At 50.8% G+C, this 22,041-nt stretch overlaps 4 protein-coding genes across 4 annotated transcripts; 3 read left to right on the top strand and 1 right to left on the bottom strand.

The window, feature by feature from the left end:
• Nucleotides 1–22: 22 nt before the first annotated feature.
• tmem185a (transmembrane protein 185A) lies at nucleotides 23–5,046 on the top strand. Its single transcript, XM_084683852.1, has 7 exons — nucleotides 23–296; nucleotides 1,115–1,291; nucleotides 1,416–1,623; nucleotides 2,374–2,457; nucleotides 2,566–2,742; nucleotides 2,963–3,086; nucleotides 3,901–5,046. Exons 1-7 carry the CDS (start codon nucleotides 259–261, stop codon nucleotides 4,143–4,145), a joined length of 1,053 nt encoding a protein of 350 aa, XP_084539978.1. The 5' UTR covers nucleotides 23–258; the 3' UTR covers nucleotides 4,146–5,046.
• A 62-nt stretch (nucleotides 5,047–5,108) lies between these two features.
• LOC146245689 (protein EOLA1) lies at nucleotides 5,109–7,507 on the top strand. The gene is made up of 2 exons (XM_084683853.1): nucleotides 5,109–5,713; nucleotides 6,814–7,507. The coding sequence occupies exons 1-2, from the start codon at nucleotides 5,455–5,457 to the stop codon at nucleotides 7,029–7,031; spliced, it is 477 nt and encodes a 158-aa protein (XP_084539979.1). The 5' UTR covers nucleotides 5,109–5,454; the 3' UTR covers nucleotides 7,032–7,507.
• Nucleotides 7,508–7,658: 151 nt separating this feature from the next.
• stk26 (serine/threonine protein kinase 26) lies at nucleotides 7,659–14,275 on the top strand. The gene is made up of 11 exons (XM_084683818.1): nucleotides 7,659–8,163; nucleotides 9,515–9,745; nucleotides 10,768–10,824; nucleotides 11,034–11,142; nucleotides 11,394–11,551; nucleotides 11,932–12,117; nucleotides 12,236–12,384; nucleotides 12,745–12,844; nucleotides 12,949–13,011; nucleotides 13,279–13,394; nucleotides 13,567–14,275. Exons 1-11 carry the CDS (start codon nucleotides 8,113–8,115, stop codon nucleotides 13,580–13,582), a joined length of 1,236 nt encoding a protein of 411 aa, XP_084539944.1. The 5' UTR covers nucleotides 7,659–8,112; the 3' UTR covers nucleotides 13,583–14,275.
• Nucleotides 14,276–14,986: 711 nt separating this feature from the next.
• On the bottom strand, nucleotides 14,987–22,027 carry frmd7 (FERM domain containing 7). The gene is made up of 13 exons (XM_084683436.1): nucleotides 21,547–22,027; nucleotides 20,839–20,943; nucleotides 19,897–19,939; nucleotides 19,495–19,573; nucleotides 19,172–19,269; nucleotides 18,774–18,888; nucleotides 18,475–18,622; nucleotides 18,298–18,393; nucleotides 17,682–17,845; nucleotides 17,221–17,289; nucleotides 17,021–17,096; nucleotides 16,508–16,765; nucleotides 14,987–16,240 (listed from the first exon to the last, which is right to left on the bottom strand). Exons 1-13 carry the CDS (start codon nucleotides 21,673–21,675, stop codon nucleotides 15,560–15,562), a joined length of 2,061 nt encoding a protein of 686 aa, XP_084539562.1. The 5' UTR covers nucleotides 21,676–22,027; the 3' UTR covers nucleotides 14,987–15,559.
• Nucleotides 22,028–22,041: the final 14 nt, after the last annotated feature.

Here is a 22,041-nt window from a genome sequence, read left to right as displayed (position 1 = left end):
TAGCCAGGTTGATCTTTGCAGTTCAACCGTCTGCAGTTACGACAACTCTATCAGAAAGAAGAGGCGTCTTTGCTGACACCTAACGTTAGTCGAGAATCACAACAAGAAAGCCACCGCTGCTCTCGATGTGATCGCTTGTCGCAAAGGATTTGGAAAGCCAGACTTACATTAGTTGGCTAGCTAGCTAGCTTTAGCCAAAGAGCTAACGGATAGAATATATGTTGATCATGATAATGATTTAACAACACTGCTGTCATCATGAATCTACGGGGATTCTTCCAAGATTTCAACCCAAGGTACGAAGCTAGACTAGCTAGGTAGTAGCCACACCAGTAGCTAGCCAAATTCTCAGGCTTGCTACAGTACAGTAGCTGTTCATTGCATCGGACTAGCTTACGAGCTACGGCTAGTACAGTAACTTGACTGGCTAGCACTGCAGCCCCTGGCAGACTAGCTAGTAACCGCCTGCCAACGTAGGCTATTAGTAGTAAGTGACATCGCCAAATATTTACATTTGCTACCTTTTTAGAGTAATAAAGTAAAAATACAAGCTGGTAAACTATCTATTAAGATTGTCAGGCTGATAATGTTCGCTAGCTAGCTTACTAGCCGCCTAGCTAGCTAGACTATCCAGACATCATCTTAAATTGTAACCGACTAGTTGGAGACAGCTTACGTTTTCTGCTAGCTTGTTGGCTAACAACATCTTGTCAATCTCGATAACTAAAACTGAAACCGACAGCAGGCTTATTATCTGACATTTACCCGTCAGTGTGACCTGGCATATCGCACGTTAACGCAAATAAACGAACCGTACTTGGTCAATTGGGGTTATTGTCCCATCTTAACATACTTGAGCTTGTTCATTTACGTTTAGCTAACGCTACTTCATTTAGCAGACACTTTCATCCAAAGCGTCGTACAAATTAAAACTACAGCAGAATATCAGAAGTGCATAGCTCTCTACTTTAACAGTTTTCCGGTGGTCAGGGTCAACGAACGTTCGGTGTTTACCAGGCACAGTGCAAAACAAGCATATATGTCAAGCACGGTGTACTACAATAATAATATTATTCAACTTCAGCGCTCATACTGTTGTGTTTCCGCCCATCAGTAAGTTCCTGATTTACGCGTGCCTGCTGCTGTTCTCGGTGCTGCTCGCCTTGCGGCTAGATGGGGTGATCCAGTGGAGCTACTGGGCCGTGTTCAGCCCCATCTGGCTCTGGAAGCTCATGGTCATTATAGGAGCCGCCGTGGGCACTGGTGTCTGGGCCCACAACCCACAGTACAGGTTAGTTACATCTGGTCCAGGGAGTTTGTTGTATAAGGGTGCGGTTGGTTACCTACGTGATATATGGGTAGGTATATACTGATAAGGGTATCCACTAATGTGTGAGTATGTGTGTGTGCTGCAGGGCGGAGGGGGAGATGTGTGTGGAGTTCAAGGCCATGCTGATCGCCGTGGGGATCCACCTGCTGCTGCTGTCCTTCGAGGTGCTGGTGTGCGACAGGGTTACCAGGGGAACGCACTTCTGGCTGCTCGTCTTCATGCCGCTCTTCTTCGTCTCTCCCGTCTCCGTGGCAGCCTGCGTGTGGGGCTTCAGACACGACCGCTCGCTCGAGGTTAGACCCCCTATCCCTGGAGGTCAGACGCCTGACCCGTAATCCTAGCCCTGGAGGTTAGACTGATCCCTGACCTTTAACCCTAGCCCTGACCCATGACCCCACACAGATGTACATTTACATTTAATCAATTAGCAGACGTTCTTATCCAGAGCGACTTACAATAAGTACAGGGACATTCTCCCCGAGGCAAGTAGGGTGAAGTGGACATAACGTCATTTGGCATTGCCAGGAATCGAACTGGCGACCTTGAGATTACTAGCCCGATTCCCTAACCACTCAGCCACCTGACTCCCTTATGTAATATGAAGATGTAATATATTCATTTATCCAGACAGTTTGTATCCAAAGCGATGGACATGGACATTTGAACCTGCGACTTCAAGAGCTGTAGTCAGATGCTCTGCCACGGAGCACTGCCTATCAGAGCCTACAACATTAACATGAGTTACATCTAGATCAGTGGTTCTTAACCCTGTCCTCAGTGAACCCCTGTCCTGCATGTTTTAGATGTTTCCCTGCTCTAACACACCTGATTCAAGTTAAAGGGTTGTTATCTAGCTCTGTAGAAGCCTGGTAACGAACATGCACTTGAATCAGGTGTGTTGGAGCAGGGAAACATCTAAAACATGCAGGACAGGGGTTCACTGAGGATAGGGTTAAGAACCACTGATCTAGATACACATAGTCACTAATGGGGCAGAAACATTAACTGTGTGTGTGTGTGTGTGTGTGTGTGTTCCTGAGCAGTTGGAGATCCTGTGCTCTGTCAACATCCTGCAGTTCATCTTCATCGCCCTGCGTCTGGACAGGATCATCAGCTGGCCCTGGCTGGTACACACTCCACTATGATCCGCGTGTGTGTGTGTGCGTGTTAACGTGTGTGCGTGTTAGCGTGTGTTAACAAGTGGCGCGTGTGTGTCTATGTTCGTGTGCGTGCAGGTGGTGTGCGTTCCCCTCTGGATCCTCATGTCATTCCTGTGCCTGGTGGTGCTGTACTACATCGTGTGGTCCGTACTCTTCCTGCGCTCCATGGACGTGATTCCCGAGCAGCGCCGCACGCACATCACCATGGCGATCAGCTGGATGACCATCGTGGTGCCCCTGCTGACATTCGAGGTACGCGGTCGTCACGGCGACCCGTCGATCCATCTCTCGCGCATCCTCTCTCTCTCTCCGTCTCACACAGACTTTCTCTCTCCGTCTCGCACGTTCTAGCTCTCATCTTGCCATTCCTCCCTCGCTCCATTTCACGCGTCATCTCTCGTCACTCTGTCTCTCTCTCTCTCGATCGGACTGTCTCTCTCAGATGTGTTGACCTGTTGTTGTTTGCCGCCAGATCCTGCTGGTGCACAAGCTGGACGGTCACTACGGCTCCAGCTACGTGTCTGTGTTCGTGCCTCTGTGGGTGTCGCTGGTCACCCTCATGGCCACCACCTTCGGACAGAAGGGCGGGAACCACTGTGAGTCGGTGGGGTGGTTGATTTGCTACGTCTTGTTTTTTTATCTGAAAATGTAGTTGAAATATTGAAAAAAATTTCTCAACATCAAAAAGGTTGCCGACCTTCAAAGAAATGTATGAATGACCTTATCTCACAATTTATTTGAAACTAGTCTACAGGGATTAAAGTGTTCCGGCACCGTGCTGGATCTCCGACGTGCAGCCATAAAACATTTTTTGGGGGAATTTGCATGAGGTTTAATAATTTTGAGTCAATTGATTTCCCGTACCAATCATATCAGAGGAACGCAGCTATAACTAACATTACAAGCCTATCAATAGCAGAGCAGGGCGGGTCCTGGCAACACTGTGTGAATGAGATCCATGCGTCACGTTAGCGTTAGCATCAGTGAAAGCATGGAGTGCAAATTCATGAAGCCTGGGGGATGATGTCCTACCCATAGATAAATGACTCAAAAATAAATGGCGCTGGGCATGGATAGAAGAAGGTAGAGATAGCGAGCCTTTTGACAGTTGATGCAAGAAACTGAGAAACTGGTGCTTGCTCGTCATGTCATCGAGCCACTGCCCGTGCACTCAAACTTACCACGACGTTGCCGGGAGCAACTGTTACAGCTGACACACCGTTGTCTCTGACTGACAGTGTCTGCGACTTAGAAATACGTTTGCACATTTATTGCGTAACATGACTAGTCATACCCAATTTATTAGCCACTGGTCACCCCCCCCCCCCCCCCCAAAAAAAAAAAAAAGTCTAACAGAAAGAGAAAGATAAACAAATAGTCTAACTCCTCACCTCTCCACCTCATTTCCAGGGTGGTTTGGGATCAGGAAGGACTTCTGCCAGTTCCTGCTGGAGCTCCTCCCCTTCTTGCGTGAGTACGGCAACGTGTCGTACGACCTGCATCACGAGGACCCCGAGGCATCCGAGGAGATGCCCGCTCACGAGCCTCCCAAGATGGCGCCCATGTTCCGTAAAAAGACAGGCGTGGTGATCACGCAGAGCCCAGGGAAGTACTTTGTCCCGCCTCCCAAACTCTGTATTGACATGCCTGACTAGGCCAGCCTCGCAGCTGGCAGACTGCTGCAGACCGGTAGTAGACTGGTTCCGACGGTTGGGGACCGGTTCAGACCGGTTTGTCTGGATGCAGACTGCCTAAGCTGTGTGAACTGAAGCAGAGAGAGACTGCTGGGGACTGGAGATGAGGATGAGGATGTTGAAGAGTCATGTCCACCTGGAGAGGAGCCGCCTTGTCACGGAACACTGAGCCCTGGTCACCTGACCCTTGCTGCAGGTTGCCATGGCAACCACTCTGGCAAGGGAGGGAAGGGGTCTCTTCTGGGTGACTTGATGACCAGACACAGGAACCTGAGGATGACACGATGATGTCATGATATCTGTATGTGATTATTGTGATATTCTTTTGTACTTCCATGTGTTTATTTCCTAGGAGATGGAGAGTGTGTGTGTGAGAGATAGGGAGAGAGAGAGAAAATGAGCGTGAGAGATGGAGGCAGATGATGGAGAGAGGATGTTCAAACATATTTTCCAAACTCTGTTCCAAACTTATAATGCTTGTTGGATTGAATGACACTAAGGTCATGCCTGTTAAACACATAGCTACATTTAGAATATGTTTTCTATAGAAACCCATCACAGACATTGTAAAAACACCTTGCCCCATCTTCTCAGCTGGTCTGAGAAAACTGCTGAAACTTAAGTGATGGGATGTTAACAGACGGGTGTTGGACCAATACATACACTCAAACACAGTCTAACACACATAAAATCAAAGAAACACACACACACCCCTGTACATATTTAGGGTTGTATGTGTTTCTTCACCCTCTGTTATCCTGCTGTTTATACATTCATACTTCTGTTGCAGTAAACATTTATATACAAGTGTTCAATGAATGCCTGTGTATTAATGACTAATAAAGTATACATCAGTAAATTACTCCGGGGTGACTGTTCTCAATAAAGATTTAACAACAAGTAGGCGCTAGGCGACGCTATGACTGTCTAGCGTAGTCGAAACGTCAAGGCGCATTCAGGAAGTGAGGTCTGGCTGGCTCGGGGTCCGTTGCTGTTTTCATGAGAACGTAGCTGTACACGTTATTGATTTGCGGCTTAAATAGATGCCATATTTTAGAATGCAAAACGATAAAGGTATTGCAGCCAACCGGACTGCACGCTAACCAGTTTATTCCCGCCTACCGGGGGAACGCGGACAGAAGGAGGGAGTCTGGACTCATGTGTGGCAGGCGGACTTTGGTGACTTAACTTAGAGACTGGGTGCGCCTGCATAAGAATAATAATATCGCTGTTGTTTAGGATTGTTTCAGGTATTCCAGCTGGATACAAAATGACTCTTCAGGTCAGCTGCCTGTCATTCAGACAGCCATACGCAGGGCTCGTATTAGATGGTGTCAAAACGATCGAGACGCGTTGGCGACCCCTGCTGGGTGCCATAGAGAACTGCACCTTGGCCGTTCACATCGCGCAGAAGGAATGGGAGGGCGATGACTGGAGAGATGTCTTGACGCACGCGCTGGGGATGGACCTGGGACAAGTAGAGGAGCTCGTGACCTCCGGGGAACGGTACGGCCGAGGAGTCGTGGCAGGTAATCCGTTGCAAGCATGACTACTTAATACAGAATCGTTGCCTGTAACCATGACTATTTTATAGCTTTGCTGCAACCCTGGTTACTTCACAGAGTTGCTGTAACCATGGCTACTTCAGAGTTGCTGCAACCCTGGTTATTTTAGAGTCGCTGTAACTGTGACTACTTCACAAAGTTCCCAGAATCATAACTCCTTTAAAGGGTTGCCATGACCATGACTACATCATAGTATTTTACTGTAACCATGACTACTTCCCAGAGTCAGTGTAACCATGACAACTTCACAGTTGCCATTACCATTACAACATTGCTGTAACCATGACAACTTCACACAGTCGCTGCAACCGTGACCACTTCATAGTTGCTGTAACCATGAGCCCTTATAGAGTCACTGTAACCATGACTTTATAGGCTATAAAAATAACTTTTCCTCCAGGCCATCAGACTACTTGACTGACCCACTGGGCACTGGCCTACAACATGACCAATTCTGGTTATACTACCATTCTGTTGGCACTACCATTCTGTCCCAAAACTCACTTTAAACCCTAATTTTCACTTACATGTAAACAAGTCATATTTATACTTGTATTTGAGAGGGTTTCCTTACATATTTTATGCTCTTTTGTAGGATGTTTGCTTGCTTCCCCAACCGTGCAAACAAGTAAAAGATTAGAGGATACAATACTGAAAGTTTCACTGCATACCAATTCTAAAAAAGTTAGTCTTGCGATTCACTTCAATGTTAATCCTTCCATTGTTCCCACACTCCTGTGCTGGTTCATTAAAGGTTGAATTAATTTTGAGTTTAGGGGATAGGCATTGTTCACTTGATTAGTATTTGGCTGAAAATCAACAGGTATAACTCCCTACTGTTTGTAATTTTGGATAAAAGAATCTGCTAAATGAATACAATTATTATTATCAATCATTATTAATTATTATTATCCTTTATCGTCACAATGATTCCTCATTATTGGTATGACTTTATATGGTTGAGTGAAGCTTTATCTTTTAATAGCAGATTGCTGCTAAACAAACACATTAACTTGCAATGTGATGTTATTATTCTTAATAGTGTGTTGTTATTTTGACCGCAGGGCTGGTGGAGGTGGGGGAGACGTGGCAGTGTGGCGTGGGGCTGGCAGGGCCCGAGCTGGAGGGCCTGGAGAGGGCAGCACTGCTCCGAGGGCTCCAGGACAAACACCTGACCGTGCTCTCCAACCCCCGGTGGCTGCTGCAGCCCCTCTACGCCCGGGCTCACAAGGACCTCTGGACCATAGACATACCTGTGGAGCTGCTGCCTTCGTCGTCATGATCGCCATCACTGGGCACGTGGCAGTGAAGAGGGGGGGAGAAAAGGAGTGAGGGAGGGGGAGTGATCGAGGGAAGGAGATTCAGGAAGAGAGAGAAAAAGACGTGAGCATGGCATGACCAGAACTCAGAACCAGAAACCAAAAACTAGAACCAGGGGGGTTCTGATCTAGGAGGGAAAATGCAGGGTCAAAAGGAGACAGGGTCCCATATTAAGGGTTCTGCTCCAACTCTGTCTTTCTGTCTGGTCAGACCAGAGCAAACTGCCATCATGGAAGGTCAAGGGCATAAGGGCTTTGAAACAGACAGGTGGGGCTGGACCTATCGTCGGGTGTGGAGATATAAAATGGATTGAACTAATCAAATGGGTGGATGAATTAAGATATACGGCAAGACATTCAGAAACTGCAAACATGTTTTTCCAAACTGCGTTTTGACTTTGTAAAGTAAAATGTGATTAAAGGCTGATATTTTCATGCACGTCATGCAGTTTATTAGCTGTCAAAACGCCCGTTACGGTTTGACGGGTTTCTAGCAAAAATAGAAAATTGTGTCTTACAGGGAAGTCACAGTTGGGCAGCACCGCAACCACACACACCAAGGTGACAGGGAGCGGTGACGCAAGTCGGACACGGCTCCACCCAAAGCTGACAACTTCAGCCACATCAACAAGAACACAGCGCTGGCAACAAGTCGTCGACTTCGAGCTTTCAAAAAAAACTGCTTCCTAAGCTCATCTTAAAACGGATACAAACTTGCAAACAATGTTATAACGACCTTATTCATATTTGTTTCGTAAAAGCGAGTGTAAACGAAGAAATCGCTAGCTAACGTTAATGCTATGAATGACAGAGTCGGCTGTGTTGTTTTGAAGAAGCTAGAAATGCTAGCTAGCAGCTAGCTGGGGAGCTACAACGACGACTTTAGCCGGCGATAGCTGCGTTTTACACAGCTCACAAGCAAACGTTGGCTTGTTGTCACTAGCTAGCTAGCACTAACTAGTGATCAGACGTCTTAGAGTTGTTCGATAACGTTTGACGACTAATCGAGTAGGCAGTCGGCAGGCCGTGTGAGTCCATTTTTGGATGCGGAAGATGGCCCTGTCACCGGTGGCGGTGCAAGTTCCCGGGATGCAGGTAAGACCGAGAGGCCTTAAACTTTCTCACTCTGCAAGATTCAACAGCAGCAACGGGAAATGTTAATACAGCCCTGTGGCAAGATACACGGGGAAGAATATTTCATGTCTCAAATTCAAGGACTTGTCGAGCAACTAGCCAAGACAACAGTCCTTAACCGTGGCTATTTGATGCATAACTTTGGTTTGCAAATGCCTGTGTAGTCAAGCTTTCCCTGGTTGCTGGAAGTAGACTGTATCGTAGTTCATACCAGCTGTTGTGTTGAATCAGCAAGTCCACTAACCAAACGTCGACCTGGTTTGTAAAGTTTACAGCTTAAACTTCAGTCAAGTACTGTAAACACACAAGTACTTGCTCATGAAAGTCACTCATTAACTAAGAATGACAGATTGAAAAAGAAAATAATCTACGAGACTTGCTAGAACCACGTAGCCACAGCCACCTTGCTAGAGCCAATTAGATTAATGTGCAACTTTCAAGCTTTGACAGTCTGTAAAGTCAGACGTCTCGCCTTTCCGAGATGTCTTAGTTTGTTCACAGTCTAGCCGTTTTGTTCCCACAACTAGCCTAGACAATACCAGCAGTGAGAACGAAACCACTCGGTCATTAGTAGGTGTTATTGATAGATGATTGAGGACGATGGTGAAGATTAGACAGGCAGGCAAACAGACAGGCTGGCGTGAACGTGAAGCCGACGAGCATTTCCTCAAAGTGGGTTATTTGTCCGGTGGCCTGCAGTCCAAGGTCTGGGGTGTGTTTGGGCAAGGACATCATGCCTCACTGACCCTGGTCTTTCACAGCTTACCTAGGCTAGGCATTGTGTGTGTGTGTGTGTGTGTGTGTGTAAGTGGTCAGCTAGGAAGTATTCTTTACAGCCTGGCTTCCTGTGTCACACCTGAGTGTGAGCCTGTCAGGAAAAGAGAAACAGAAGACTGTATGTGAGAGAGAGGGGTTCTTGAGTGTGAGAGAGAGAGTGAGTGAGAGCGAGAGAGAGCAAGGGAGGGAGAGAGACGGGGAGCGTGTGTGAGACACGCAGACAGGCAGGTAGTGTGTATGTGTGATAGACAGGGAGTGTGTGTGGGTGTGTGTGTGTGTGGCAGACAGTCAGACAGGGTGTGTGTGACAGACAAGTAGGCGTGTTAGTGCTATTAGGAGACAGACTGATTAAAGAGCTGGACAGCATCCAGATTGCACTGCGCAGCTTTATCTGGTGGAAGCAGGCGTGTGTGTGTGTGTGTGTGTGTGTGTGTGTGTGTGTGTGTGTGTGTGTGTGTGTGTGTGTGTGAGAGAGAGAAAGACAGGCACACAGACAGACATAAACATCACGTGCTGTGTGCCTGTTCCAACACAGAACAGCCGCACAGACCCGGAGGAGCTGTTCACCAAACTGGAGCGCATCGGAAAGGGATCGTTTGGCGAGGTCTTCAAAGGCATCGATAATCACACCCAGAGCGTGGTGGCCATCAAGACCATCGACCTGGAGGAGGCCGAGGACGAGATTGAGGACATCCAGCAGGAGATCACAGTGCTGAGCCAGTGTGACAGCCCCTATGTCACCAAGTACTACGGCTCCTACCTTAAGGTATAGGGTCACACACCAGCCAGCCACCCACTCTGACTGGTCTCTCTGCTGGTGTCCTGACTGCTCTCTCTGCTGGTATTCCAACTAGTCTCTCTGCTGTTCTCACTCTGTGGGTATCTTGTTCTCGTCTCTCTGCTGGTATCCCTGACTGGTCTCTCTGCTGCAACCCTCTACGGACGCAATGAAGCTTGAGTCGCCATTGGCTAGTACATGTTTTATTTTACTCCCCAGACTTTTTACATGAAATGCATGAACAATGCAAGAGAATAAAAAAAAGTACATTATCTGTCTGAATTGTTCTTTATGTATGGATTTAATCGACCATTTTTTTTAGCAAATGGCTTTTGCCACTTGACTTCAGCCACCTCTCCACAGCTGATGATGGATCTTACTGCTGAAGCTCTGGCCTTGTGTTTAAATGAAGATCAGGTCTGAAAGGCGTGAGGCTGTGAGACTGCTGTGGACATCTGATTTTATTCTCTTTTGGGCAATGAAGTCTCTGAAGCGACAGAGGCAGTGTAGCTTGTTACCTTCCCTAGCCACAAAAAATCATATCTCGCGAAGAGCGACAAATCTAGCGACTTACCGTTACTTTGGCAATCTCCGTTTTATTGTTGAGCAGAAGAAAAATAACTAATTGTACGTCTGTCGTCATAGCAGCCAATCATGTTAATTGCAGTCAAGCGACGGTGCGTCATTGAAATCTGCACTAAACTTATTATTTGCCTCTAACTCAGTCACAGGCGAGTGAAATCGAACAACTTACTATCCATTGGCTAATTAAAGATCATTTTTTAAGTCAGCTAGCACGACATTTGGTCCCATATGTGAGTGATTTCCTCGCATTGTAGAGGGTTGTGCTGGTCTCTCTGCTGGTCTCCTTGCTGGTCTCTGATTGTGTCAATGCCTTTCTTTTCGCTGGGTAAATCTCATGCTCTCTGGTGGTGCTTTATCTGCTTGTCTCTCTGCTGGTCTGTCTGCTGGTCTGTCTGTGATGGTATGCTGCGCTGCTTTCTCTCCAGGGCAGTAAGCTGTGGATCATCATGGAGTATCTGGGAGGAGGATCAGCCCTGGACCTGGTAGGAACACCTGAGTGCGTGTGCTCATATCTACCTGCCAAAAGGCTTGATTTCAACTTCTGGTGACTGTGTGTGTTGTGTGTGTGTGTGTGTGGGTGTATGGGTGGGTGCTGTATGTGTGTTTGATGTATGTGTGTGCCATGCATGTGTATGGTGTATGTGTGTGTTGTATGGTGGGGTGTATTGTGTGTGTGTGTGTGTGTGTGCAGCTGAGAGCAGGGCCCTTTGACGAGGGCCAGATCGCCACCATGCTGAAGGAGATCCTGAAGGGGCTGGACTACCTGCACTCAGAGAGGAAGATCCACCGAGACATCAAAGGTGAGTGTGTGTGTGTGTGTGTGTGCGCGCGCGTGAGTGGTGTAAAGGCAGGTCAGTGTATCTGGTGTCGTCCATTGGCGGGTGACCTGGATGTTTGTGGTTTGAGTCCGCGCGTGTTCACGTTTGCACGCGTGCGACTCCCTGCCTCCAAGAGTTTAATCGACGTTCCCTCTTTCTGTCTCCCTCCCCACCTCCTTCCCTCTCCCTCTCACTCCCCGTCTCTCTCTCTCTCTCCCCCCCCCCCCCCCCAGCTGCTAACGTCCTCCTATCGGAGCAGGGTGAGGTGAAGCTGGCAGACTTTGGCGTGGCGGGTCAGCTGACCGACACGCAGATCAAGCGGGAAACGTTTGTGGGAACGCCGTTCTGGATGGCGCCGGAGGTCATCCAGCAGTCCGCCTACGACTCCAAGGTGGGGGGGGGGGGGGATGCGTGTGTTGTGGTATGTGTGTTGTGGTGAGCGAGGCATGGATTGTGAGAGAGAGAAGGCACCATCCATCACACTGATACCTGCTAGCTGGTGATGGATGGAGCAATGCAGGAGCAAACTCCATAATCTCTGCTCTCTCTGTCTGTCTCTCTCTCTCTCACCCTCCCTCCCTCTCTGCCTCTGTCCCTTCCTCCGATTCTCACCCTCTCTCTCACCCCTTTTTTACTCTCCTCATCCCGCACCCCCTGCCCTCTTGTCGTCTGCGAGAGAGACATCCTCAGATGCATCCATTACAGATCAGTATTGATCTCGTCTGTTGATCTGCTGGTTGAACTCCTCTCCCTCCCCCCCACCCCCTCCAGGCGGATATCTGGTCCCTGGGCATCACGGCCATAGAGCTGGCCAGGGGCGAGCCCCCCAACTCTGACATGCACCCCATGCGCGTGCTGTTCCTCATCCCCAAGAACACCCCTCCCACGCTGAGCGGGGAGTTCTCAAAGAGCTTCAAGGAGTTTGTGGACGCGTGCCTCAACAAGGACCCCTCCTTCGTGAGTGACCCAGACCTGGATGGTCGAAACGGGACGTCCTGGACCACGAGTGTGATGACTTTGTTCCAAATGGCACTGGCTAACCTCTCTCCCCGTCCCCTCTCCTCTCCCCCTTCAGAGACCCACAGCCAGGGAACTGCTGAAGCACAAGTTCATCCTGAAGAACGCCAGGAAGACGTCCTACCTGACGGAGCTGATCGACCGGCTGAAAAGATGGAGGGCCGAGGGCCACGACGAGGGGGACTCCAGCTCCGACGACTCGGACTCGTACGCCACACACACATGCACGCGCACACGCACCACAAGAAACACACACACACACACTGTTGGGATGATGTAACGATGGCCGGTAAAGATGGACGACAATTTAAAAAGGTTGACTTGGTTCAAGCTCGGATCAACCCGTCCAGGCAGTGGTCACATAAGTGAGTCCATGGGTTACAGACGGCCTTATAAACAATGGAGTACATAAATATAGTTGCCATTGAATATTTCCTCACTTGGCACAGCATGTGGTCAGCCTATTCATATTCTTTCATGTCCTTTCATGACTCATCAATGCCTTTCCCAGTACTTTCTTTGTGTGTGTGTGTGTGTATAAACGTGTGTGTGTGTGTGTGTGTCCAGGGAGTCCAGCAACAAGGAGAACAGCTCCTCCCAGCCCGGCTGGTCCTTCACCACAGTCAGGAAGAAGAAACCAGACAGCAAGAAGACGACCAATGGGACGGTGAGCTGACTGGGCGGGCTGGAGGAGACTGGTTGTGACAGTGGGGAAGGGTTACTGTCATAATTGTAGTGGAAACACTGAAATCTGTGTGTGTGTGTTGGCAGGACCAGGACCTGATGAAGAGGTCTACCAGTCTGACCACAGTCATCTCTCCCGTCTTCTCTGAAGTGAGTGGGGGCTGGAGGCTAGAATCGGGGGGGCAAGAGGCTGCGGCTAGAGGCTAAAGATTAAGGCTGGACAGGATAGGGTCTGGGGTTAGAGGCTGGGAATGGAGAGGGAAGTTGGGTCTAGAGGCTGGAGGCCAGCTTTAGTTCTAGTGCTCTTTAAAGTCGGCGGAACGTTTTATAGATATATTTTCTCCCGAGATGTTTATCAACCCTCTCTTTCTCCCTCCCATTCTCCCACTCTCTCTCTCTCACCCCTTCTCCCCCTAGGTGAAGCAGCAGTGGGGGGGCGTGGAGGAGCTGGAGAGGAGTGTCCACCTGGCGGAGGACGTGTGTCCAGGCATCACAGACACCATGCTCACCCACATCCTGGAGCGCTTCCAGAGGTGAGGAGGAGGGGGAGCGGTGGGAGGAAAGGGAGGACAGAGGGGGGGAGGAAGTTAAAAGAGGGGATGCTTTAGAAGGGTTGTTGTCGGTACATAAGATGAACCAGGTCCAGGTCCCTTTTAGGACTTTGTTCGTCAGCTCTGTGAACCCTGTGCCTTCTGTCTCTCCCAGACTGCCTGCCAGTTAGGGCTTAGCAGAGGACTACACTTCCCAAGATGCACCACCATCATCACCAGCCTCTCTTTTCCATCACCACCCATTCCTCCCCCCTCATCCTCCATGCTGTCATGTGACCTGCAGGGGCGGAGCGGGGAGGGAGAGGGGACGCACGCCCGCTGTGCACATCCACTGAGCGCTCGCTACCAAAAGGAAAAAAAACTCTTGTTGTTTTAAATGTGTATTTGTTGAAACATGTTTTATTCTGTTCTGCTGTTTTTATTTAACCTCTTTGGAAGATGTGGGAGACTTCAGCCGTGACCCAAAGCGTGTGTGTTACTTAGAGGAAGAGAGACTAGAGGAGAGAGTAGAGGAGAGACTAATGGTTTTACTTTTTTCCCATATTTTTTATGGTTAGAGACACACAAAAATAATTTTCTATATATAAAGATCCCCAACCCTAAATAGAGACGTACCTTGAATCTTCTGCTTAAGAGCGTTTAGATAATGGATGTATGATAGTGTTCGATGGATATTAGTGGTAGTGTTTCTGCAGCTTGAGTTGTTTTGATTTCTTTCATCTATGTGTAGATGTGACCTCCTGGTCTCAGGTTTAACCCCCCTGACCCCTGCCCCACACTCTGACCCTTGGGGAGAGGAGGCTGACCAATAGGAACCAATGTCCACGAGAGATGGATGGGGAGGGAGGGATGAGGGAAATGAAGAGAGGGGTGGGTGGGTGGGACAAGGGGGAGGGGGACTTTGCTGTGCAAAATGATTATCATCACTCTGTCATTCAAGAAGTAACCAATCATATCGTAGCCTTCCAACTTCCATCCTACTTTGCTCCCAATAAGGAAGTATGGAAGGAAGGAAGCATGGAAGAAAGCGCGTTTTGAGTATTGGAGCAGGGCTCTAGTCTCTGAAGGACTGATGCACGTTGGCTGGTTTCTAGCTGGTCTCTCTAGCCGGCTAGCTGGTCTCTCTATAGAGCTGGCCATCAGGCTAGCTGGTCTCTAGCTAGTCTTTCTATAGAGCTTCCGTTCAGGCTTGCAGGTCTGTCTAGCTAGTCTTTCTATAGAGCTGCCCTTCAGGCTTGCTGGTTTCTCCAGCTGGTCTCTCTTTGAGATATATCTGGTACTTTACTGTCTCTATGACATAGACTTTATAATGACCAAAAACCCTGCCTAACGTCCAGGGGAAGGTGAGCGGAGAGAGGGGAGGACGGTAGGACAGGGAAGGAGGGAGGAGTCTCTCTTGGAGGGAGGAATAATGAAAACTGTTGGGAAATGTACATCAGCCAAGCTCAACACTGCCCCCAGTGGGAGGGATGACATATGCCAACCTAACATTCAAAGGTGCCTAAATATTCTAGACGTGTTGTGTACTCTGTATCACTAAGGTTGTGCTCTCTAATCGGATGCCTAGGTGGGGGAGAATGTTTCTAGAGGTACCGTAATGTTCCCAGAGATTCTGGAATGTTCCAGAGGTTCTGGAATCTTACCAAAGGTTTTGGAACGTTATCAGAGGTCCTGGAAGCAATAAGGCGTTTGATCATCACGTATTTTTGTATTTCCTCAGAAATGAACATACAGATGTTTTTATATTTCTGTGTCTGGACTTTATAAAGGAAACCATGTTGACTTAGCTTGAAAGGAAGCTGCAGTCAAATGTATATATTGGATTGTCCTTGTTCAATTGTTACAAAAATCATTTTGGTTTGGTCTTGAAAAATAAATATTTAAATTATGAAACCCAGAGAGTGTCCGTGTCTGTCCTGTGTTTCGTGGAGCGATGAAACTGCAAGATGTTGATGTACCAGAATGTTCTGGATCCATGTCCAGAGGATCATCATGTCCATCATGCTCCATGCTCTCCAGTCACGCACGCACACACACACACACACACACACACACATCCTGCTGGAGAATGCATGTGGCCAGGGTTCTGCAAGGGTGTTCTAACTTGCTCCTGGTCCAGGTGCTGCGCTATGCGCTATGCGCTAGGCTCAGGGCTGCTCCGGCGCTGTGATTGGCTCCTGGTCCAGGTTGAGGCAGTCCTCTTCCTGCTCGTCCAGCTGCAGGCTCCCGGAGGAGACCCTGAGGTGAGCCAGGCCCCCGGGCCCCTCTAGCCCCCCTGCCCCTCCCAACCCCCTCAGCGCTGCCGGCCAGTACGACAGGTACACCGAGTCCGAGTCGCTCAGCTCTCCGCTTCCTGCCCCGCTTCCTGTCCGGCTCAGTGCCCCGGCGGGGGCGTGTCTCCCGGGCAGTGGTGATAGGCTGAGAGGCAAGTGGGCAGGGCGTGCTGGTGCGTGTCGCCGAGCCAAGTGTGGGTAGTGACCCAGCGGGCGGAAGTCTGCGGCGGGGGCGGAGCCCGAGGCCCCGGAGGGGGTCGACGGTCGCAGGATCTTCATGTCCGATTGGCTCCAGGAGCGCCGCGGCAACCCCGGCTGGTAAGTGGAGTCGTCGCTGAAGTGGCCGGCCGTCGTGTCGTCTCGCCCCGAATCCCCCCGGCCGCCGTCGCCATAGCAGCCGGAGGTTGCGTACACCCTGGGTGCCATGGTTACCCAGCCTGGAGGCCACACCCATGGGGGCGGTCCTTGGTAGGGTTCCCGATGGCGACGGAGAGGAGATAGGGAGTAGGAGGAGGTGGGACCAGAGTAGCTGGAGGAGCGAATGAAATTGTCCAAGAAAACGGGGTGAGGGCGAAAATGGAGGGGGGGAGGGCGAGGGAGGAGGGCAGAGCGGGGGAGAGGCAGGGGTGAGGAGGGGAGGGGGCGGTCTAGAGAGGAGGAGGAGCAGCTGGAGAGGAAGGGGTGGGGAGAGAAGGGGAAAGGAGGGAGGTAGGGGTAGGTTTGGGTGGGGCAGGGGTAAGGGGGGTGGTGGGGGCAGGGCCTCGGGGGGCAGGTACAGGGGAAGGGCTGGGGAGGGTAGGAGGGGTGGGGGTAGAGCAATACCAGCTGTTGTGTGTTGCCCCACAGTCGGCCCCTCCCCCACTGAAGCCACTCCCCCTCGTTAAGGCGGGGGGTGTGGTCGGATGGGCCCGGGGGCGCGGCCTGAGCACCAGAGAAGGAGGCAGAACGAGAAGGAGCGGGATGGGAAGGGGGCGGGGCAGTCTGAGGGGGCGGATTGAAGATAACCTCAGCAGCTGATTGGCTACGCTTCCCTCCCTGACCGGAGGAAGGGTGGGGGAACCCGCAGGCCTGCTCGTACACCTGGGACATACACACATACACACACAGAGGCACACACAAACACACACATTTTATTAGGGGGACACAAACACACACACACAAATTATTATGCAAATACGCATGGTATAACAAGAACACACACTAATACAGGCACACACTGTCTAGCAGGGACACACACACAGTCAAAACTGTGACTTTCAGGCGCATACAGTATAACAGACACGCGCACACACACACACAGTGTTGCTGGGAGACATCCACAGCCTCAGCTCCTACCTGCTTGGAGACGTCAGTGAGCAGATCGGGTGACGACCGACACTGTCTGGAGTCGTTGTGGGCCGTGTAGAACCTCCTGGAACACATACACCACGGACGCACATACGCACGCACGTTCAAACACACACACACAGAAGTCACGTTGTGTTCTAGACATCACAAACAGATCCGGGTCCGGAGACAAACAGATCCGTGCTGACCTCTCGAAGGGCAGGTTCCTTCTCTCGCCCCTCCTCACACAGTCCAGCAGTTGCTTCTGGGTGCGGCCACTAGGGGGAGACACGCACAGGTGGAGAAGGGCTGGATGGTTCCATACATGCATCCATAAATACATACACGCAATTCTTGATATGAATGTTGACTTGACTGAGGGTGTAGGGGAAAAAAGAGCGTGAGAGCGAGACAGACAAAGGGAGGAGAGAGTGGGGTCGAGGGAGGAGAGAGAGAGAGCGTTGGGAACGAGGCAAGAGGTTCCATCTGAAGCAGGGCGACAGGGGAGATGGAGGGAGCGGGAGGGGGCAAAGATAAAAGAGCGAGGAGAGAGACGGACAGAGGGAGGGGGGGAGGGAAGGAAAGAGAGAGAGAGAGAGAGAGAGAGAGAGAGAGAGAGAGAGAGAGAGAGAGAGAGAGAGAGAGAGAAGAGAGAGGGAGGAGTCTCCACCTGTATCTGAAGCTGGACCCCCGGCTGTACAGGAGGGGTCTCTGTTGGGAGGGCGGTTCCTCAGAGAGCCTGAAGAAGGCGTGGTTCTCCACACATGTTCTCCAGAAGGCCTTGCACACATCTCTGCTCGCCAGGGAGAACTCCACTGTGTCCTTGCGCGATGGCTGGAGAACCCCCCCCCAACCCACACACACACACAAACACACAAATACACATTAAGGAGGTGAGGGGGTGAGAAGGTGAGGGATGAGGAGGTAGGCAGGTGAAGGGGTGAGGAGGTGAAGGGGTGAGGAGGAGGTGAGGGGGTGAGAAGGTGAGGGATGAGGAGGTAGGCAGGTGAAGGGGTGAGGAGGTGAAGGGGTGAGGAGGAGGTGAGGGGGTGAGAAGGTGAGGGATGAGGAGGTAGGCAGGTGAAGGGGTGAGGAGGTGAAGGGGTGAGGAGGAGGTGAGGGGGTGAGGAGGTGAGGGATGAGGAGGTAGGCAGGTGAAGGGGTGAGGAGGTGAAGGGGTGAGGAGGAGGTGAGGGGGTGAGGAGGTGAGGGATGAGGAGGTAGGCAGGTGAAGGGGTGAGGAGGTGAAGGGGTGAGGAGGAGGTGAGGGGGTGAGGAGGACTCACCACTATGTTGGCGTGCAGCTTGATGAGGAAGTGTTTCCTCCTGAAGCTCAGCTTGCGGATGGAGGCCCAGCTGAAGGTGTTAATCCTGGAGTTCCCCTGGCAACATAAACACCTGGTCATAATGATGTACCCTGGTCACATCATCTACCTTAATCTACCTTGTGTGTGTGTGTGTACCCTGAACACCAGCACTCCAGCATGTGTGACAGCCAGGTTTATCCTGGTTCCTTCCCCGTCGCTGGCAGGCTGAGGTCGGATCCCGTACATCTCCAGCCTCCTGGCCACCTCCAACACCTGGTTGTCTGCTTCCCCTGGGGCCTGGCCCCTGGAACACAAACACACACACGCACGCACCACACACACACACACAACACCAGTTACCAGTGTGTGAAGAAACCAATGGCTACCCGTCTCTCTCGTTCCCATAGTTACCTATGCGTAGGTGCTAGTTGCCTGTGTGTAGTTGTCATGATTACCTGTGTCTCCGGTGAAACTTCAGAATCTTCTTCAGCAGCATTTCCTGGTTTGGGACGTATGACGTCCTGTGGAGGTGTTCCACATCCCGCCGTTCATGGTAGTCCCCCAACTCTGCTGCACACACACACCCACACACACACACATGCACACACAGACACACACGCATACAAACATCACTTTCCTCGATGTAGTAAGCTCCAGTAGGCTCCATGCCTACGGTGGAAGGAAACCCGGAGGAAAGAGAGAGGGGGGAGACAGGGAAGAGAGAGGGGGAGGCATGGAGGAGGGAGGAGAGAGGGAGGACAGAGGAGGGAGCAGACAGGGAGGTGGGTTGGGGACAGCTGCTGAAGGGGAGGGGGGGGGGAGAGAGAGAGAGGCAGCAGTGATCCAGACTCACCCTGCAGGAGGAGGGAGACCAGCAGGGCGGAGCTGTTGTCGTTACAGGTCAGACTCCCGGTGGACAACACCTGTTTGATCTGCAGGGAAAACAGATACCTGCGGGGAGGAGCGGGGGGGGGGGGGGGGAGATACAGGCTGTCAGATGGGACAGGGAGTGAGAGAGAGACAGAGAGGGGGACAGGGGAGAGAGGAGGAGGAGGAGGAGCGAGGGATGGAAGGATAGAGGGGGAGGAAGCGAGAGGGAGAGAGAGAGAAAGTGAAGGATAGAGAGAGAGGGATGGAGAAAGGAAAGTAGAGAGGGAGGGAGGGAGGTCTAGGTACCTAGTCAGCTCTTTCTGCAGCTGTCCGGGGTCTGGAGGGAAGAACTTGACGATGAAGCGGAAGGAGGGATCCCTGGTGTCTGAGGAGACAAAGAGAACACGTCAGACATTCATCCTCCTTCCTCCTCCGGTCCTCCTCTTCCTGTCCCCCTCCTTGTCCTCTCCACCTCCCTTCCTCCTCCTCTCCCACTACTCTTCTCCTCCCACTTCTCGGGTCCTGTTGTTCTCCTCTTTCCTCCCCCTTTCCTCTCCACCTCCCTTCCTCCCCCTCCTCTCCTACTCCTCTCCTCCTCCTCTTTTCCTGCCATCCTCCTCCTCCTGTCTTGTCATCATCATCTCCTCCTCCTCCTATCCGCCTCCTTCCCGTCTCCTCTCCTGCAGACCACAGGTTCCTCATACTTACGTTTGACCTGCTTGGCCAGTGGCTTCAAAAGCTCCAACCACACCTGGGGACACAAATCACATGGTCACTGGTGTCTCTCCACACCACACTGGTTTCTCTATGAACTGGACTCTCTACAACACTCTGATCTATTGCTGCGTCAGTGGTCCTCAACCCTAGTCCTCAGGGCACACTGTCCTGTATGTTTTCGATATAACCATGCTCCAACACACCTGATTCAAATGCATGGTCATTATCTGGCTTCTGCAGAGCCACTCTGGACTCTCTGTACACCACTCTGGTCTCTCTGTACACCACACTGGTCTCTCTACACCACACTGGTCTCTCTACACCACAGTGGTCTCTCTTTACCACAGTGGTCTCTCTTTACCACACCACACTGGTCTCTCTCTACACCACACTGGTCTCTCTACACCACAGTGGTCTCTCTACACCACAGTGGTCTCTCTTTACCACACCACACTGGTCTCCCTCGACACCACGCTGGTCTCTCTCTACACCACACTGGTCTCTCTACACCCCAGTGGTCACTCTTTACCACACCACACTGGTCTCTCTCTACACCCCACTGGTCTCTCTCTACACCACACTGGTCTCTAAACCACAATGGTCTCTCTCTACACCCCACTGGTCTCTCTCTACACCACACTGGTCCCTAAACCACAATGGTCTCTCTTCACTACACTGATCTCTAAACCACAATGGTCTCTCAATACACCACACTGGTCTCTAAACCACACTGGTCTCTAAACCACACTGATCTCTGCAGCACAATGGTCTCTCTCTACACCACACTGGTCTCTAAACCACACTGATCTCTGCAGCACAATGGTCTCTCTCTACACCACACTGGTCTCTAAACCACATTGGTCTCTAAACCACAATGATCTCTGCAGCACAATGGTCTCTCTCTTTACTGGTGTGTCTCTACACCACACTCACATAGCTGCCACAGGTGTGTCTGAACTCCAGTCCGAAGTATTCCTTCTCCAGCAGCTTCAGGTGGCCACAGACCTTGTTGTAGAAGTCGTTCCCAAGGACGCGATTCTGCAACGCAAACACCACAAATAAACGATCACACGAATAACAGAGCGTCGTCTTTATCTGGCATTTGCTAATCACGCGATGCTAGCTGAGCCGGAAATGATCGTTGAGTACAGCTTTCTGATTCATTCACGCAGCAGGCGAAAGAAACCAGGACACCTAGGCCAGAATCTCCCCCCCACACACACACACACACTTCTCTCGTCTCTGTCTCCAAGGCCACTCACAGGCCCTCGTCTCTCAATGTTGTGCTTTCAGATGAAGTATGTCCGCGGGCAGTTGCTGTGGCAGAAGACAGATAATGGACTCTTAAAGGAACGGACCACTAACCCAGTTAGACGGGAAAATAATAGTGATTCGAAAAATCTAGGCTACAATGAGACGTAGAACACGGGGTGGTTTTTAATCCGACCGACACGTTTAGCCTTCTAAGCGATTTGCCACTTTTTTGCTGAATAGGGCTACCAATATTGTTTGGATTCTGACGTTGACCTACAGTGAACCATTTTTTCAATGCCCGTACAAGTCAGACTAAAGTTTTTGTAGGCTATGTCTCAGGTTTCATTAAAGATTTGTTTACGTAGGCCTAGTTGATTGTCTTCTTACCTCCACCTCGAACACCTTCTCGCTGTCGTCCAAGAATACAACTCTCAATCGGAGTGCGCTCTCCCGGGGCTTTCTGAGCGCATAGAGAGTTCTGGCGGTAGGCGCGCGACCAGCCGAACCGTCCGTCATTCTCCTCCTTATCCCCGTCTCTCAGTTACCACACGGACTCACACACATACACCAAAGGATGGGGGCCTGGCACCGGGCCCAAATCAAAATCGTAAACCTGTCCAGCAGTATTCGCTGGTAGGCGAGCCTACCTCCCCGTCTTCTGCGAGTCTCATCCCGTCTCCGGTGTCACGTCTTCAGCTCAGCTCCGGTAAGGGAGAGGAGTGGGCTGGAGGTCCAGATGGAAAGGACCGAGGCACAGTCATGGCTGGTCTGAACAAACACACCTCTCCGGGCGCGGAGTAGTGTCGAGTGGAGAGGAGTGAGACATTTGGCGGAGAGGGGCAGAGTATTGTCGGACTGGTGCACTGTAAAATGGCTTCAGTC

This window comes from Hypomesus nipponensis, chromosome 20 (assembly GCF_054491055.1).
Source record: "Hypomesus nipponensis isolate SF chromosome 20, ASM5449105v1, whole genome shotgun sequence".
Taxonomy (NCBI): domain Eukaryota; kingdom Metazoa; phylum Chordata; class Actinopteri; order Osmeriformes; family Osmeridae; genus Hypomesus; species Hypomesus nipponensis.
This window is presented reverse-complemented; position numbering and strand designations above follow the sequence as displayed.

What these genes read in the sequence shown, in the direction of transcription:
- LOC146245689 (XM_084683853.1), top strand. Translation starts at nt 5,455, where the DNA reads ATGACTCTTCAGGTCAGCTGCCTGTCATTCAGACAGCCATACGCAGGG. An exon ending in CGGCCGAGGAGTCGTGGCAG is followed by an intron (nt 5,714 to 6,813) that starts GTAATCCGTTGC and finishes TTTTGACCGCAG; the next exon opens with GGCTGGTGGAGGTGGGGGAG.
- tmem185a (XM_084683852.1), top strand. Translation starts at nt 259, where the DNA reads ATGAATCTACGGGGATTCTTCCAAGATTTCAACCCAAG. An exon ending in TTCCAAGATTTCAACCCAAG is followed by an intron (nt 297 to 1,114) that starts GTACGAAGCTAG and finishes TCCGCCCATCAG; the next exon opens with TAAGTTCCTGATTTACGCGT. An exon ending in TGCCCCTGCTGACATTCGAG is followed by an intron (nt 2,743 to 2,962) that starts GTACGCGGTCGT and finishes GTTTGCCGCCAG; the next exon opens with ATCCTGCTGGTGCACAAGCT.
- stk26 (XM_084683818.1), top strand. Translation starts at nt 8,113, where the DNA reads ATGCGGAAGATGGCCCTGTCACCGGTGGCGGTGCAAGTTCCCGGGATG. An exon ending in ACTACGGCTCCTACCTTAAG is followed by an intron (nt 9,746 to 10,767) that starts GTATAGGGTCAC and finishes CTTTCTCTCCAG; the next exon opens with GGCAGTAAGCTGTGGATCAT. An exon ending in AGAAGACGACCAATGGGACG is followed by an intron (nt 12,845 to 12,948) that starts GTGAGCTGACTG and finishes GTGTGTTGGCAG; the next exon opens with GACCAGGACCTGATGAAGAG.
- frmd7 (XM_084683436.1), bottom strand. Translation starts at nt 21,675, where the DNA reads ATGACGGACGGTTCGGCTGGTCGCGCGCCTACCGCCAGAACTCTCTAT. An exon ending in CTGGAGTGCTGGTGTTCAGG is followed by an intron (nt 18,394 to 18,474) that starts GTACACACACAC and finishes TTATGTTGCCAG; the next exon opens with GGGAACTCCAGGATTAACAC. An exon ending in TCACTGACGTCTCCAAGCAG is followed by an intron (nt 16,766 to 17,020) that starts GTAGGAGCTGAG and finishes TGTATGTCCCAG; the next exon opens with GTGTACGAGCAGGCCTGCGG.